This window comes from Copadichromis virginalis, linkage group LG14, assembly GCF_057382275.1.
Source record: "Copadichromis virginalis isolate Kocher_CV1m ecotype Utaka linkage group LG14, C_Virginalis_male_GT1.1, whole genome shotgun sequence".
Lineage (NCBI taxonomy): Eukaryota > Metazoa > Chordata > Actinopteri > Cichliformes > Cichlidae > Copadichromis > Copadichromis virginalis.
Window position 1 is genome coordinate 21,575,470 of NC_140631.1, and position 18,628 is coordinate 21,594,097.

Sequence of the window (18,628 nt, forward strand, 5' to 3'; positions counted from 1 at the left end):
CGGAGGTTAGGGAAAAGGAACAGTGGCTGGAAAAGAAGGCGACAGAGATACAGGGGGAAGGTTAGGAGAAATGGGTGAAAGAGAAAGAAGGAAGCGAATGGTGAAAAATAGCAATATTATAGAAATAGCTGGAAGAACAAGTGAGGAGAAAAGGTTGTGAAAAACCAGCAAATACACAATAAAGACAGAAAGAAGACAGACAACAGCAAAAAGCTCTGATCAGATTTTAGTGAGGGAGAAGCTACAGGAGGCACTGAAATGTCCTTTTTAAAATGTTGTTATAAAAGCAGAAAGTAAGGTGAGGTCAGTGTGTTGTAACCCTACTTCAGCATATTGCAGTGATTCTTGTTTGTAGCTGGCAATAAAGTCAATGTGTGTTCACCATAAGGGATCAAAACTTCTTCTGCACCTATGAGATAAGCAGTAATGCACTTTACTACTGCATGCCATGCTACTGCACATATCTTATCTTTTAATTATAGTGTGCCTCACCCGTGCCTCTATCTGGCCACCCGTGCCTCAATTTTATTCCACAACTTAGACATCCACATTACTCACACTCTCATAACACATACATATAGGTGTTGACCGTCCGATTGGGATCTGGGATTTGGGGCCTCCCTGCTGCTGCGGAGCCTGGGGCGGTCTGCTTGCCTCCACCCCGGGGGAAAGGGTAACATCTCCTGGGTCTAGGTGCCGTTTCCCCCTCCAGGGGCGAGGGTACCTGGACCTGGGGTATAGAGTTTGTTTGGGGAGTGTGATTGTGTGTACAGTGTCCATGTATGTCTATCCCTACGTTGGGTGAGTGTTAAGTATTTGTATATGTGTGCATTAGGGTGGGAATGCATGTTTGTGTCTGTGTGTGCCTGTTTGTCTGTGTTTATATTAGAGATAGCACGATACCACTTTTTTATGTCCGATACCGATATCATAAATTTGGATATCTGCCGATACCGATATGAATCCGATATAGTGTTTTTTAATCAACAAAACTGTTTTTTTAAATATCTTGCTGCATTTTGTATAAGTTCATACTCAAGTTTAAAACAACAACTACACTAAAGCTATTCTGTTATACCTGTATGCAAAAAAAAAAATATTTCATAGTTCAGCAATACTGATCAATCTAATAAACTTAAACCTACACCATCCTCCCTATTCTGGTTTTTTAAAGAGTACTTAGCATAAATATTAAGCAACCTAACTAATAGGGTTCCAACTCCCAGCAACAACAAAAATAAATAAATAAAAAATAGGGAACCACCCCTCACGCTCCACCTCATGATGCTTAATCGACGTAATCAACCTTAATTTGATGCAGTGTGAAAAAAAATGCACAGAAATCAATTATTTTTCAAGAAATATTAAATAGATTCAACATCTTTCTTCAACAAAATTGCAGACTGCACAGATGGTACCTTCCCAAAGGAAAAAGTACTATAGCTTACTAGGGTATATATATTAGACTTAATAGTCACTATATACAGTAATTGACTTCTATTCATTTTACATCAAATTAAAACTTTGGGTGTCAGATAATTATTTATTAAAAGCTAGACATTTTAAATGAGAATAAGAAAGAAAAGTATGTCTTTGTGCCCCCTATTCCCTGTTAATGCCCTATCGGCCCCCCTGGCTAAACTTTGCTAGATCCGCCCCTGCACAGTTACCAGCGTCAGCTACGTAGAAAAAGATCCTCGAGTAGAAAGTAATAATAAATAAATTCTAACAACAGCTTATCAAGCTTAAACGTGCTGCTGTTGTTCAGCCGCTGGTTTCCTCTTTCTGGTGCAAAGTGGGCCAAAAACAAACAAGAGACACGGACTCGCGACAGAAAAGCCGATCAGCTGATCATTAAGCAGTTTCATGATTGAAGTAGCAGCAAGAAGAGGCAGTCGCTTGTTAAGCTTAACGCAGGAATGCTTTACAAACATTCAGAGATGGACTTACACACTTGCTTTACTTCTCTCGGGGATAACTTTGTCGGAGATGAAATGCCGGGTTGCTAGCGAAGCTCCACATGCTTTCCAGATTCCAGACCACCGACAGGTCCCGCATGCCACAGCCGCTCTGTCACGTGATGCATACTGCTCCGACGTGCTAACGTTCTGAGGTGAGTTACGGCGTGTTGCAAGTTTTGTGAGGTGCTTTCGTGATATTTAATGGATCGGATTACATTTTTTATTTTTCTCCGATATCCGATCCAGTAATTTAGGTCAGTATCGGACCGATACCGATACGTAATATCGGATCAGTCCATCTCTAGTTTATATGTCAGGTTGGGTCTTACACTCCACCTCTCTGGGAACTCCCAGGCCCTCCAAGGCCTATCTCCCCTCACCACACTCCTGCCGGTAAGTGATGCCCTCAGGCATCGGTGCGTGGTGGTTCTTGGTGTCCGGGGCTGGGCACTCAGGTATGTACCAGCTCACTCCCGGTGACTACTTGGCGGGGCCTGGTGCCTGTTGCTTGGTCAGGCCCCTTCTGGGGCAAAGGGGGCCCTCGGGCCTCCGGCCTCTGGGCCTGCGGCTCGGTTCACTCTGGCACAGCTGGCTGCCGGCAGAGCCGGTGGGCACGCCAGTGCAGCCCCCTCTGGCTTCTGCTCTGTGGCTACTGGGTGTCCCCTCATCTGGGGCTCTCCTCAGCTCTTCCCAGGAGGGTGGCACGGATGCCCCTCCATTGGTCCTCCTTGGGCTCTCGCACTCTGGGGCCTCTGGATGTCTGGAGCCTGGATCTCCTCCATGCCTGCTTCATGCCCTGGGGGGGGGGCTATGGCTCTCTACATCCTCTAACAGACCATTACATGGGGAAACCTTTTGAATACAAGCGCACTGATCCACACAGGTGTGCACACGGGTGTTCACTGTTCATAGACATAAACTACACCTTTATTGGCTGCTATTTCCTAGCACATTGTGCTGTCGGTCCTGCTTGCTACACAATAACATTCAATATTTAGTATTTACTGCTGTTTACACTTAGCTAGATTAACGTGATGGTGTTGTGTTTAGTATGTTGCTCTGTTTTGTTTTGTTTTTGCTTGTTTTCTCTTCTTTTTCTCTCAACAGGTGATCCAGGAGATTTTTTTTTCTCTTCTTTCTCTTTTTAAGTGCCCTTTCTCACTGTCCCTCTTCCCTTCTGTTTTTCTTTTCCTTCATCTTTCTTTCTCCCTTTCCTATCCCTCAGTCATGTCTGTCCCATCTGTAACAACTGAAAATAAAATAAAATAAATAATAACAACAAAGGTTGATCAAATGGACCAATACGGCAAGGCCATGATGATCCATTTGGCAAAGTGTGTAGTTGGTGTGTAGTTACTAGTTATTGAGTGCTTTTTCTAACTTTAAAAGGTCAGAAAGATGTTTCCTTATTAAATTACACCAAGGCAAATCAAACCTACATATTATTAACAGCTTTATTACATGCTAGCAAGAACTGCCTTTCCCTTCTTCATGGTCCAACTAAAAGCCATAAGTGCATATTTGTTTTCTGGATATGTAATATTTACAATACAAGATCAGCAGCAAACAGTAGTATTCACATTTGACTATTGAAATGCACAGATTTGGGTGTCTGTGGCCATTGGCAGCAAGGGAGAGAGGGCAAAGGATAAAACAGCTCAAAGGTACTGAGAGGTAAACAGAGGCAGAAAGTGAAAGGGGGGGAGAGACCAGAGAGAAAGAGACAGGCATGGGGGAAAATTAGACGCACTCGACTTGAAAAATGGAAGAGAGGAAGAGAGAGTGGAAGAAGGATAGCAGGAGGTGGAACAGACAGTTAATGGATTGTCTTTTGTGAGCAGACTCTGGCATGTCAACAGATTCTCATTTGCATGAACAGGCACTGAGCAGCAAAGAGTCAATGAGTCAGCCTCCCTCACCCCCTCTTTCACTCACAAACACACACGGACAAAATGCTACAAAGATCTGGCTATATTGGACAGTTCTCTTATATCACACTCTCACAGTAAGACAAGCGCACACGCGTACACACACACACCCTGAACCCAGGACATCCTTGCTTTGAGATGCCAGCTGAGCTGTTATTTGGTTTTTAAGGTCTCAGATTGAGCCACTGACAGCCCACTCTTTTACAGAAGTGACTTTCACACTTCACCTCACTGGTGCCAACAAGATTTAGTGACTTTTCACAGCCCTTCAGTGACTTTTTTTTTTTGTAAACCACCTAGAGAAAACTCTGTGTTTAGTATCGCAAATCAGAGATCTTTCTTAGAGAGCGAGGCATACCTCTTTCACCACAAGAGGAAAACTACGAGGCGTTCTGTTACTTTCTCCTGAAAGTTACATCATCATGGCCGTTATCTTCAGTCCTGTAAAGCCTGAAATGTGAAATAACTGCGGGAAAATTCTAGATTTTTGAAACTGGACCATTTAGTGAACCTTCTGACATATTTAAAGAAAATAATGTATATAAATGAACATATATGTATCATGTTCGCTACATCCATTATTTTTGTGCAATTTATTGCTTAAAAATGTTTTGTGCAATTTTTATTTAGGCTTTTCGTGGGGGACGAAATCACACTGATGATGCAGAGGTCACAAAAAGTCATGTATTAAATGTGATACACTTGGCATGACAGGATTAACTTACTGTATGTGTAACATGGAGTGCCAATTTAGCTCGACAGGTGAGCAGGAGCCTGTGTGTTACAAGGCTGAGATGTAGCTCCTTCCCCTGCTTCCCTGTCCACTATCTAATAAAGGCAAAAATAACTTAAAAAACATTTATTTTCAAGTTGTTGTTTTTTTTAAACTTATATGTGATTATAGGTTATAGGTGATTTGGTTAGTGAAGCAGTTCTAAAACCTCTGCTTTGCATTATGATTACTACCAAATCTCTGGGCCCCAAAATATAGTATTTGGGAGTATAGTATGTGCTCGTCCACAAAAGATTGATACGGTAGTAGGGTGGAAAACAGATCCGTCCCAAGAATCTGATGAATGTGCCTCTCCATTACTTGGATATGTAGATGTATTCATTTTAAGGCTTTATCACACAGGGACTCAATTGTCAATCTCTGTGCCAAATGTTACATAAACACTGAAGCACTAAATCTGTATAAATCCTTCTCTTTCTATTTTAGGTTTCTTTGTCTCAACAATCACAGGCTAAAAATATTTTTACCGTTTCCCCCTCTTCTGATGTTTTCTCCCAGTCTGTCAGTTCATTTCTTTCCTCCTTGTCGCTGCATTTTATTAAAGTAGCAATTGTAAACATAGACAGGAAGGACACTGATTTTCAAAGCACTCTCCACCGAACAAACGGTAACGACGGTGATTTATCTCTCAGAGATCAAAGGCGGCGCTAATGTCAAGATTTTCTTTGTACTCCGACAAACAGGTGCACAAATAATGCGCACACACACAAACCTCACTGAAGAGTCCATACATATGCAGTACAGAAGCATTTGCTACGCAAGTATTACACAGCAGATTTGTCCATTCCTTGACAAATGTTTGTTCACTTTATCATTTAGCAAGATTTCTTTGTGACTGCCCAAAAACACACCGTGTTATTAATAACTGCCAAAAATCAGCTGAACAATATAAGCTTAAGCTAATATAGACCACTTCACACATAGCGCTCACTTAGACTTCGACTGACTCATCCTAACCAGAATTTTGACTCTTTGACCCAAAGAGTCTAGGACCTTTTCTGATATTAGTAACAAAGCATCACTGCTGTGGAGGCAGATGCCATGACTCACAGATTCTGAGCTATTCACCCTGTTACTTTTAAGAGCAACAAAATATCAAAATCCAGTGCATTCAGACCTTGCCCCCAAAAATACCACCAAACCTGCCAACCTTTCTCAGACATGAGATATTTAACAGGAATCCCTTCATCAGCCTGTTAAAGTGAAGCTGTTCTATCATTCATACACCACTGATTTATTGGGATTTTTTTTTTTCATATAGCCATGACTATAGTTTACAGAGAGTGGCCAGAAAAGGAGAAATGTGAGCTTCATTTCTCTGGTTGATGTCAGAGGTAAGAGGCAAATGGCTAGACTGCTTTGGGCAGATAGGAAAGAAGCAGCGACTCATACAACCACACGTTTCAACCAAGGTGTGCAGAACAGTTCTGTGAACTCGCAACACATTGAAACTTGAAGCAGATGAACTACAGCAGCAGAAGACCACACAGGGAACCACTTCTGTCAGCTAAGAACAATAAAATGAGACTACAGTTCACACAACTCACCAAAAAGCAGACAACAGAAGGCTGGAAAAATATTGCCTTGTTTTGATGACTCTGCTGCAACATTTGGATGATAGCATCAGGGGATATTTTCTTGGCACACTTTGTGTTCCTCAGTACCAATTGACTATCATTTAAATGCCACACCCTACCTGAGTATCAATGCTGAGCATGTCCGTCACTTCATCAACACAGTGTACCCATCCTCTGACGGTTGCTTCCAGCAGGATATGTTAGGATGCCTGGGTTGTTGACCCAGGGTTTGAGTTTATTATATTATTTATCATTTCTAGTCTTTGGTCTCTTAGAGTTCTGTCTTATGGTTTATGTCTCGGTGTAATCCTTAGTTGCTATATCCCCGTGTCCAGTCAGTGTCTGTGTCTGCCCTGGTCCCACGTCTCTGTTCCCTCTGTTGTAGTGCCTGCCTGTGAGTCTGTCTGTAAGCTCAGTCCGTGTTATGTTTCCTGTTTTACTTTGAAAGTCCGTGTCTCGTGTAAATGTGTCTGGTTTTGCTTCCTTTGTCTCGTTAGGCCTGATTTTCCCCAGCTGTGTTTCCCTCCTGTTACCCATTCCCTGATTGCTCCCTTTGTGTATTTAAGCCCTGTGTTTCTCTGTGTCTGTGTTGTGATCTACCCTTATGTAGGCGGTCGGTCGGTCGGTCGGTCGGTCGGTCGGTCGGTCGGTCGGTCGGTCGGTCGGTCGGTCGGTCTGTCTGTCTGTCTGTCTGTCTGTCTGTCTGTCTGTCTGTCTGTCTGTCTGTCTGTCTGTCTGTCTGTCTGGTCCTAGTTTTGTTACCCTTTTGAGTTCAGCATTAAAGCTGTGTTTTGAGTTACTTTCTGTCTCCAGAGTCTGCACTTTGGGTCCTTCTCCTGCCTGCACACAGCTGTCACATAACAGGATAAAGCATTGTGTCACTTAAACTGGTTTCTTGTACATGACAGAGTCTCACCACATTATTAAGACTGGGAGCATTGTAACTATGTTTCACTGTCTGACCTCTCACACAGATGTTTCAAGAGAGCTCTATCTTCTGTATGAAGAAAACAAAAATGCACCATACTAAATGCATATGTACTTATTCCAAATTAGAAACAAGGAATCCAAATAATCTAAGAGGTAGGGCTGGACGATATGGCCTAAAATCCATATTGCGGCATAATTTGAAGCACGTGCAGTAAGGATATATATCGTGATATATTATTTTCTTCTGTATAACGTATTTTCCACACTATAAGGCACACTTAAAATCTTTTAATTTTCTCAAAAATCGAGAGTGTGCTTTATGTATAAATTCTGGTTGTGCTTATTGACCTCGAATTAATTTTGGCGTGCAGAAATCTGTTAAAAAATGTTTTAGTACAACTTTGGTAAGCTGCACTGCTTGACGGATTGTCAGAGCATTACGGCTGCCGTAGTGAGGAGCTTCGCAGAGTATTCTGGGTCCAAAACTCCGTCCCAAAGTCAAACTGAGAGTTTAAAACGGTCTAAATTCTTTCATCTTTAATAAAATGATCAGCGTTGCTGCTTTATCGGGTGTAACAATTAAGTTTTACATCCATGCATCCATGAAAACAGAATTTATTAAATTTAACGGAGTTACAAGTTAACAGGAAGTTAGCTCGCTAGTTTACACCTAAACATTTCACGCCATGTTCTGACTGAGAGATTTTTGAAACTAATTAAAACGTACAGCTCTGCTACCACTTCCAAAATAATGAAGACAGAAAACTAAACAGCAGTGGTGTTTGCAGGGTTACTGAAGTTGGACTACCTGGTATATAATGTTGTGCTACGTGATTGCTAGCGACACAGCTATGTTAGCATAACATTAGCACAGTGAAGCTGGAGGATGAACATCAACTTTTCTTCCACTCATTAAAAGTTAACGTGAGGGATTCTGGTGGTTAGGGACAAATGCAATCGCATAGCAGGATGCTATACACGGGCCAAACTTCAGTCAGGAGAACAACTGAGATTATTCATGCACAATACAAGGTTAGTTATTAATGGTAGTCGCTGCTCTTGTGGTGTGTGCGATGCTTTCGACCAAAACAGGCGCAGCTTGATGACATCATCAACATGCACTATCACAATAGAGCGGTATAGTCGAAATCTCTGACGTTGGCCAAATTTATATCGTTTCAATCGCATATTGTTTATGTCGCCCACCCCTACTAAGAGGCAGACGTAAACTCCAGTGTGAGAGAAACATGACGAAGGCGATGATGCATCGGTTAGAGGTGAGTATATAAGAGTGCACTCTGTTTGCACTCAGTGTGTTGACCACAGTGTTCGCTGCGCACAAAGACCAAGCTGACCTTTTCAGTAGGTCTCTTGCACAGCACATATCCCTGGGCGAAGAGAGGAAAGAAGTCAAACTGAAAATTCAGTGAAGGCCATCCAAACAAGCACACACATTGCACGGCACTGGAGTGAGGCCTCTTTACCTTGGCCTGTCGCCTTCACTGTCTGCCCTTTCTGGTGAAAATGTCAGCCCATCCTCTCGTTTTTTTTCTGCCTGTCTGCCCAGGTGACACAAGATTCACCGGGCAAAAATTTGGGAAAAACTATATTTGCCTGCTCTGGAAACACATATTTTAAAGTCTCTAGCAAATAGTATTTGGAGTTTGGAGATGATATATAACTTAAATTTCAGCAGTGCCAGGTTTGGTCACTGGTGACGCACACAGAAGGAAGCCTCACTGACTCTGAAGTAAACATAGATGTGCTAAAATACCTTTTTCGACCAGAGGACTGTGGATGATTTTAAACCTGATTTCACACGCAATCTTTTGCCCGTAGCACCAATCAGTAACTTATGTTTGTGCTTTGCCAACCAGATGCATCTGGCATTTTTGAAGCAATCATAGCTGCATTTTTTAATCGATAAAAACATTTTTAAAATTAATTTACTCCCCGAAGAAATGGAAGAAAATGAAAAGGCTTGGAGATAAGAAGCAGAAAAGCTTTGTGAAGGAAGAGACAGACCTCAGTAAGCAGCAGAGAAGGAGAGAGAGGTGAGAGAGAATTACAGTGAATTTTTAAGAGACACTGACAGAGAGAAGATGAAAGCTTGAGAGGAGACGCTGTAGTGGTGCTTGAGATCTGACTGTGAAGAGGTGGGATCCGACTGCTGAGGGCATGTGGAATGTGGACTTTCATTGTTATTGTGTGCCTCTGCATACATGTGTCCAGGACATGAACCTGTGTAGCTGTGCAAATGAATGGATCAAGAACTAAAAATGGCCAAAGCAAGACTGACAACACTTAAACTGAACCTTCTATATATGCATCTTAGCATCTACATTGCAGCTTGCATTTTTCAGACAACAACCATGCCCAAATAAGTGCTTTATTTTAAGAAATTATTACAGTATTGAAATGTGGTAATTAAGGGCAATAGTTCTTAAAATTGTCACTCCGTGACTTTTTTAAAAAAGGACATTTTCAGTGAATTAATGAAAACTTTAGCTTTTATAATTGCAGAAAAGTCTCTGCAATGAGCTACCAGCTACCAGAACTTGCACGCCTATCATTTAGTTTCACTGGTCCAGCCCACTTAAGATCAAAGTGGCCGATGATGTAAAATCAGTATGACTTCCTTGATGTACCCACTTATCGTCTTGCATAAAAGTAAAACAAATTCGATGATTTTCAATTATTTATACAGGTATTTTATTGAAATATTTACGTCAGTTTAGTTTAAAAATGAATTTTAACTGCTAGCTGCCGTGCCAGGGCAATGACTAGAGCAAACAGTGCTTAGACAAGGAGCATAACATGGTGAGATTTTAAACACATTGTGTGCCACTCACTATAGCTTCACATTGCCATTCATTTAACTTGCCACTATATATGATACATGTAGTCATTTCATTGCCCCAGCTATTGCGCCCGCTACAAAGCCAATAGGTAAAGATTTCTTTCCATATCTTCCACACCATCTATATTCACCCACCCTTTTGCTCATGGTGTTGCTTTGCCTACAAGAGTAAAAATAGCATCTGTGCTTAGAATTGCCAAAACAGTCTGCCTGCATAAGTCCTGGCACTGTCTCATTAAAATCATCTCATCTCTCATCTGAACACAGAATAAGCCACCTGTTACACAAGCAACCGCTAAAAAGGACAGCAGAGGAACAGGACAAACGCATAAATATGAAAACAACCCTCCAAGTGATTTAAAATCAAACAAATATCACTTATTTACCTAAATCACAGTTTTTTCTTCATGCTCAAGCCTTTGGTTCGAAGTGGATGGGAAGAAATTTGTAGCTAAAATGATCAGAAACTAGCTTTCAGCTTCAAGGTAGATCAAAGATGTAAATATCTCATGACCTGCGGATATGGTAGATATGAATCTATAAAATTAATGCACCTCTCTGCAGCTTAAGCTCAAGACATACCTATCTCACTCACTCAATCACACAATCACACATACACTGCGCAGCACCGTGGCTGCTCTGATTAATCTCTTCTCTGTCGATTCTGTTTAGCGTCAGGGTGTTCGGTGCTATCGCTGGCGACCTGTGGAGACCATCCAATCAATAGAGAGCTGGATATAGCACACAAATCCCACTGATTAATTCTTTCTCGCAAACTGGAACCAATTCAAACCACACCTCTCCTGAGCAAAATCATTACAAGCCTGTGGGCGTTGATGTGATGACGTGGAACAGAGTTCAATACAAACAAAGTGCTGCTAACACATGACTACTTTTTGGGGGGGGGAGATGAAAGACAAGACAGAGAAGTTCAAATTTAGCTATACTAAATTCAGCCTTGACTTAGGACACATTAAACAAATCGGTATCTGGGGAAATTTGTAACTATAAAGACAATAAAACTGTGGCCTTCTTGCACTAATTTAGAGGAAACACTGGAAGCTTTCATGTGATACCAAGGCAGAACAAAGATTCCATTTTTTCCATGGTGCATAAAGCCCTACGCTGGGACATGACAAAGAGTGCATGCTCTTCTAATCAGGCTAAACATGGATCAGTCTGCCCAAAACTAAGCCACAGTTCACTGATCTAAAGGCAGTGCCATGCTTGTTTTAACAGTGATACAGAATGTAAGCTGTTCCAACAGCACAAGTGCATCATGCTTGTTAACAATCTCTGTGTCTGTGGCAACAAAGACAGCACATACATCTGGAATAAAATCATGGCATGGTTAGATTTTTAGGATGTGTTGATTAATACATGACAATAGTGACCTCATTACTTAAGAACTTGGAATCTGGAGTTAATCTTCCATGTAGGATAGCTTTACCTTCTCCTTGATGTCCGCTTGTGTGGTGTCAGGCCTGGTACGGATAGTAAATGGGGATGCAAGCCTCAGTAGGATGCCTTGAAATGAGGGATCCATCTTAGGTGAGACAATCTCAAAACAGTCCCTGAACGAGAGGCTCCGGTAAGTCTCTATACGAGTCTGTTTCCTCAGTCCTTCCCCAAGCTGCAGTAGCTCCATGTGAGGCCCCAGGACAAGGTGAAACGGAAAGGCACGGCAAAATGTGGCCAGGCCAATGCGCAGATCGCTGGGGTTGGTGGAGATCGAGAGGGGGGGTCGTTTACCGGTCGCCGAGGCGGCGTTGGGGAGGGAAGAGATGCAAAGAGGGCTGGTCTCCTGGATTTGGAAGGAGAGGCAAACTGTCGGAGCAGTGGTCGGGAAAGGAGAGGGAGGGGATGGGGATGAGGAGGGTGAGGCAGTGGGAGACGCGGTCGGGGTCGGGGTCGTCGAGTCACAGTCTGTGTTTTCTGCATCTTTATTGGGCAACAAGGGAGTTAGAGGGGGCACCTCTTCCACCTCCACTTGTGAATGAAAGATACGCCTGGCAACAGCTCTGATCAACCCCGGCATGACCAACCCGACAACAGGGGCAGGGTTGAAGCAATGAAGAACCAATATTTTTCCTCCTCCATTTCTTTCTGCCTGATCTCCAACTTTGTCCAATTTTCTTCTGCCTTTGTCCTCCTCACGGGGGTCCTTACACTGGAAGGAGGGGCTCTCAGATGAGGCACGGCGCCCCGTAGAGGTGCGAATGTGTTCCAAAATGGCGTCAAAGCCATTGAAGAAATCCTGGAGGTTGCCACCCACAGCCCGAAGTACACGTTCATTTTCTTCAAAGCAGAGACCAAAGAACTCCTCTCCAAAATGCTCTCGCAGCTCACAGAATGGTACTCCTGGGACAGGGGGATGAGAAACACCAGTGTCAGCCATGCTGTATTGCACTCTTCTGAGGATGTAAACATAGTTTTGATATCATAGACAGTGAACTAAACAGCTAAACTATCAACATATTGGAGAAGATACTCTCCTGTTTTTGAAGAAGAAATATGCACTTTAATGTTTTGATGCCTACACGAGTATGATTTTCTGTTACAGCGGCAATTTATATAAAACCCAACATTATCTTTACTCCATGGTATGTTTAGACAGAGATTCAAATCCAGCAGAAAAAATCATTTCAGGGATATCGAGCAGAGAAAATCAGTGTTTTGAGTAATCAAACATCAAAGCTGTGCTAATATAATTAATACAGATAAAATAAAATAAACATGTCGGGTGCTTGTTGAGTGACAGAAAAAAAATGGGATTAAAAGATTAGAAAAAAGTCAAAGCGACATTTGACGTAAATAAAACCTCAAAACAGGATAAAACTGTAAAAAAATAAATAAATAAATACGGAAGAAAATCCACAGAATTTGTGAAGTATAATTAAAGACATCAAAAGGTCCGACTAAACAGGCTCACAGAAAAACAAAACTGCAAACAGCACAGTCAGTGAATCCAGATTAGAGATTAATATAGTCTTCTGACGTCACAGAAGAAATTTTGGTACTCTTGTGCCTGAGAGTATATGCAGTTGTCCAAGCAAAAGCCAAATCCTCTGTAGGCCTCAGTGTTTCGCTTTATGTGACACAACTGCGTAATCTAAACACTAATTAGTTCTCCTTTACTTGTTTTTTGTTCGCTTTTTTGTACATGTCCTTGGCTGTCCTTGAAAAGCTCTATAAATAAAATGTATTATTATTATTATTAAGATGAACCATGATACAGGTATCAGTTATTTATCAGCTGATTTGTACTCTTCTTCCAACAGTCATGCGCTCAGGATGATGACCAAAAGAATGAAAACCCAGATAAAAATAGAATAGAATAGAATAGAATAGCCTTTATTGTCATTGTACAGAGTACAACGAAATTGGAGTGCCACTCCCATTTCGTTGTACTCTGTACAATGACAATAAAGGCTAAAAGAGGCCTAAATGGGGTTTTGTAAATGTTTCCTTTAAAAAAATGGAGCACCTTAGTGAAACGCCATTAGTGATCTATGGGGAAAGAAAGCTAATGATGGATGATGCCTTAGCTTAGCTCCAGTTTTTCTATTAGGAGCATTATAAAATTACTGCCAGTTTTGCTGGGAAAGGAGAGGCATGGTGAGGACAAAAGTTTGAGTATAGACTATATGGATGTCACAGCTGGAGACCACAGCAGAGTACATTTTTGACCAAGAACTACATAAAACTTGGATTGATTTGATTACAGAATCCATTTCCCTCCAAGTGTAAACTGAAGAGTTGAATCAGCCCAAAGTTTAGAAATCATTCCTCAAATATCCTTGAGTTGATGTCTCTGACTTCAGCTTTTATTCTCACTGAAAATCGTTGGCAGCACAGAAACCAAAGAGTATTAATGAGCTGGATGCTTTTATCAGAAAGTGGCATAAAAATAATGCATGAATGCGTTCTTACTCATTACAGAAATTAAAGGATATGGTGGTTAGCACTGTTGTCTAACACCAAGAAGGTCCTGAGTTCGATTCCACCACCTGTGTTGAGTTTGCAGGTTCTCCCCTTGTTTGTGTGGGTTCTCTCTGGGTACTCTAGATTCCCACAGTCCAAAGACATGCAGTTAGTGAGGTTAGGTCAACTGGTAATTCTAAGGGTAGGATGCGAGAAGGATTACTTTTTACTGCTATTAAGGCTCTTTTTTTTTTAGCCAATAAGCATTCGACCTCTGCACAGCGTCATCCACGTTGAGCGAAGTGTCACTGGGGGGGGTTTGGAAGACTGCATGCTAGCACATTTGCATAGGCAAACACCTTCCCAAAACAGACATAAACGCCATACTGTAACACCGGCTTACCGAGAAAATGCAGAAAATCAGAACATTAAAATTTTTTTTAAAAAGACTCAAAGGACGTACGAGACTGTAGATGGAGGCAGGAAGAGATCTTAGATGTAACAGAGGGAAGAAGAAGCTGTACTGAGTGACTCACCAGGACAGTGTGCGTGCGTGTGCATGTGTGTGTGTTTGATGCTGGGCATTGGAGACAGTAGAAGCCCCCATAGTGAGTCATACAGTGTGTGGTGGTGTGTGTTTGCTTATCCTTGTAAATAGTTGTATATTTGCGACTGCATGCACACTACCCATGATACCGCATCTCCTTTAAAAGGCTTAGAAGTGTCTACAATGTATTTTCCAAGTCAAGCCTCTGGGGGATGGTTCTGTGTATGTACATGCACAAATAACTATGTTAATATTGAAGGACATGCAAATGGGGAGGGAAAAAAACACAAAGGCAGGATCTGTGGCAAACACACTCCCATCTACCTTTATCTCATATACTTACCCAGTATGGTGGCCATGTATTGGAGGATTTGTAGAACATCCTCCTCTGAACCAGAATTCTCTAGAAATGGACATTTCTCCTCTCGTCTCTCCCCTCCAACTTCCTGACACCTGTAAAGGAAACAAACCAAACACATAAGTTATGGTGGTTCATCATGAATGGTCTCTGTGATGAGAAATTACATTTGCACTATTTTGGAAGGTTTAGGAGTGTGTTTATAGGAATTTTTGACCATTCTTCCAGAAGCACATTTGTGAGGTCACACACTGATATTGGACGAGAAAGTCTGGCTCGCAGTCTCCACTCCATCAAGTTCTTCCACACCATACTCACTCATCCATGTCTTAATGGACCTTGTTTTGTGTACTGGTGTGCAGTCATGTTGGAAAAGGAAGGGGTCATCCCTGAACTGTTCCTACAAAGTTGGGAACATTAAATTGTCTGAAATATTTTGGTATTCTGAAGCAATAAGAATTCTTTTCACTGGAACTAAGGGGCCGAGCCCAACTCCTGAAAAGCAACCCCACAGCATAATCCTTCTCCAACAAACTTTACACTTGGCAGAGACACTAGCTGATTGGCTCGGGACTTTCAATGGTAATTGAGTACATATGTTTTTTAGCATTTTCTGTGACCTGATGCATACCCTGCACACGTTCATATTTGCTGATCACTTAGCAGAGCCAGCAGAAGCAGATGGACAACAGAGAGGCATGGAAAAATGCTCAAGGTCACCTCAACAATGCAAATAAGGAATGTTTTTATTTGTCTCCTTGTCAGACAGTTCAGAGGCCTTTTGCTCGCAAGCTTATTCCCTAATCTTTATGCCACAATTACATGCACTGTGATGCTCCAAAATTAGAGGCAAGATGAGTATTACTTGTGGGAATTCTGGTAATTACTTAATGAAGTACATTAATTGAAGCAAGAAAATACCGAGCGACAACAACTGAGGCCAAAGTGTGAAAAGGAGAGTGGTCAGGAAAGTTAAAGAAAATAACAGTAGAAGTCCAAGTCACAGTCCAGGGTCTGTATCAGTATGCAGTGTATGCTTCGTGAACAATGCTTACTTGTGTTACGCCCGACTGAAGCCTCTCTACTGTGTCTTACAGTTTTGACAGGGCAGGATGGCGAGAGAGCCCGAGACAAGAGGTGAAGGAGTGTGTGTCTATATATGTATGTGTGTGTGTGTTTGTCTGTCTCGCTTGTATTAGTGTGGCAGAAACAGAGAAAGAGAAGACAGCGGGGAGAACGGGAGATAGCAGAGACACGAGGAAGGTTCACAGGTTCTGAACAGGTGTGCGTATGAACATGTGTGACAGTGAGCCAAGTGAGAAAAACAAGGAAAAAAGAGAGAGAATGAGCGGCGGGGATACGGAGACAAGACAGCAGAAAGACAGCAAGTGACAGAAGAAGTTTCCACGCACCGGAGGCCAATAAAAGAAAGAAAGAGAGACTGACTGCAAGCCAGCCTTACCTGATCTCCTGTTGTCTGTAGAACTGTAGAGTCCGCTGTAGAGCTTCCTGAACAGTCTGCGTCTGCAAGCAGAAGTGAAAAATATTAGAAAAGCTTTTTTTTTTTTTTCTCCTCATTTGAATTATTTTTTTATGATAAATGGCATGGCCCTTTAACTTCACACTCTAATTTACCAAACTCCAAATTTTAACCAATAAAAATTTGTTCCTGATTCATTGCTGATCTTTCAGTTGGTATTACACCTCAGCTTGAAAACATGTGTGTAGATATGGACACATTTTAACATTTTCATTTCCTTAACCAATTCTCCAGCTGTGCCAGCTGTCAGAGGATGACATGTGCCTCAGTTTATACTTTATTTAGAATCACCAGCATGTCTTTGGTCTGTGGCCGTGTGGTTTTTCAGGGACACACGGACATTGATGCAAAAGTTGTGTTAACAATCTGGCCGACCTAACAAAGACCTAATGAAATCACATTTCACTGATTCTATCCATCCATCCTCTTATCAGCTTATCCAGCCAGGGTTAGGCAGGGTCGGTATCTATTCCAGCTGACACCAGGGCAAGGGTACATCCTGGACAGCTCAACAATAATTTCAGTCCTTTTTCTTCTTCTTCTTCTACTTCTTCTTCTTTTGTACAATGCATTTTCAAAACATGATCCAGTCTGATATAAAAAATCCAATCAGATTACTTGTGATCAAGTCAGCCTTGATGTGTAACTGTAGCCAAGATAGATTAATATGTAACAGGCTTTGTTTCCACTCAAGACCTTTTGCCATGTCACAGTACAGCACAGGTGTGAATAACTAGCCTCCATCCAAACGGATTTTTTCTACTCCCTTTTATATTGTTATCATCCCAATTTCAGAAAAAAAAACCCAAAACAATATTGTTAAATAAAAATGTCAAAATGACCATAACACAATGAGATTAACTGTCCGTGTGCATGTGTGTACAGCTGCCGTGTTTTGCGTTACTGACAGCCTAAGCTTGAGAGGGCGGGTCCAATGTGATTATCTGTGGTACAGCTGAAATACAAGGCTGTAGTGACAATACTAGAACACAGTGTGCCAGCTGGAGAGGTCATTCTGAGGCCTCCACCCACTCCGGACAGTGTGTGTGTGTGTGTGTGTGTGTGTGTGTGTGTGTGTGTGTGTGTGTGTGTGTGTGTGTGTGTGTGTGTGTGTGTCTTGCAGACAGAGAGGGAATGACAAACATAAAGGCTAGTGAGTTGTGAACATGCAGCACAAAAAACATGAGAAATGATGAGAAGTAGTCAGGGAACCAGGCTGTGTGTGCGTCATCAGACGTTTTAAAAGGTGAACGCAGTTAGACGTCATATTGTAGCTAACCTGCATGTTAGCTGCTTAAAAAACACCTGATGACACAAACACGTTTTGTCACTTTTTAGCACCAGTTGGCCACAGATCAGCCAAACAGCATGAGCACAACTCCCAGATATAAACACACCCAATGGGCTGTACTTTTCAAAAACCAATAGTGAAGAAAAACAACATACTTTCACTGTGTATTCATACAAAGCTTCTATATACAGCATAGTTGTGTATGTATGTGTGTTTTTTGTCATGTCTTCCTCTCGTCATCGCCAACTGGTCACAGCAGACGGCTGCCCCTCCCTCAGCCAGATTCTGTTGGAGGGTCTTCCTGTTAAAAGGGAATTTTTCCTTCCCACTGTCACCAATTTCTTGCTCAAATGGTTGGGATTTACCTCACAACATAAAGCGCCTTGGACCAACAGCTCTTTTTATTTGGCGCTATATAAATAAAGTTGAACTGAATTAAATGTACGTACAGAACAGAACGAGTGTTTTCTCATGACAGCCTGACTCCTTTAAATGCATCTTTCATGAAGCTATTCACTGGCCACATTACATTATAATAATACTTACTGTAAACCTGGCCAAACACACAGGCACACACTGGTATCAGCCCTAAATGTGCAAACCTACTGTACACACTCATGATCATTAGTCTACATTGTTGCATCCCTGGCCTGTTTACTGTACACACATTAATCTCATTCAGTTACACAAAGGTGCTGAGATGGTAGGATTTGGTAAGCGTCGAGTTACCAAATCAAGATGCCCAACTTGTTGCTGTGGGTTATTTAAACTCTCAGCTGGGAGCAACAGAACGATACTGAATGGGTGATAATGAACATGTTAAATTGCATACTATATAAAATGAATACCAATCGTTGCATTTTATCTGGATTTTAAGGCTCTCTCTGAGAACAGTTCAGCAGTTAATGTGACTATAAAG

The 18,628-nt window shown here is 41.8% G+C and overlaps 1 protein-coding gene across 2 annotated transcripts in view; it reads right to left on the bottom strand.

The window, feature by feature from the left end:
- The window catches only part of gucy1a2 (guanylate cyclase 1, soluble, alpha 2), a 52,085-nt gene that overhangs the window by 26,053 nt on the left and 7,404 nt on the right, over positions 1-18,628 (bottom strand). For both annotated transcript variants that reach the window (XM_085429895.1, XM_085429894.1), the window contains 3 exons: positions 16,341-16,402; positions 14,864-14,973; positions 11,500-12,410 (listed from right to left, as the gene is read on the bottom strand). In XM_085429895.1, coding sequence (XP_085286021.1) covers positions 11,500-12,410; positions 14,864-14,973; positions 16,341-16,402 — 1,083 coding nt within the window. The remainder of the gene's footprint in view (positions 1-11,499; positions 12,411-14,863; positions 14,974-16,340; positions 16,403-18,628) is intronic.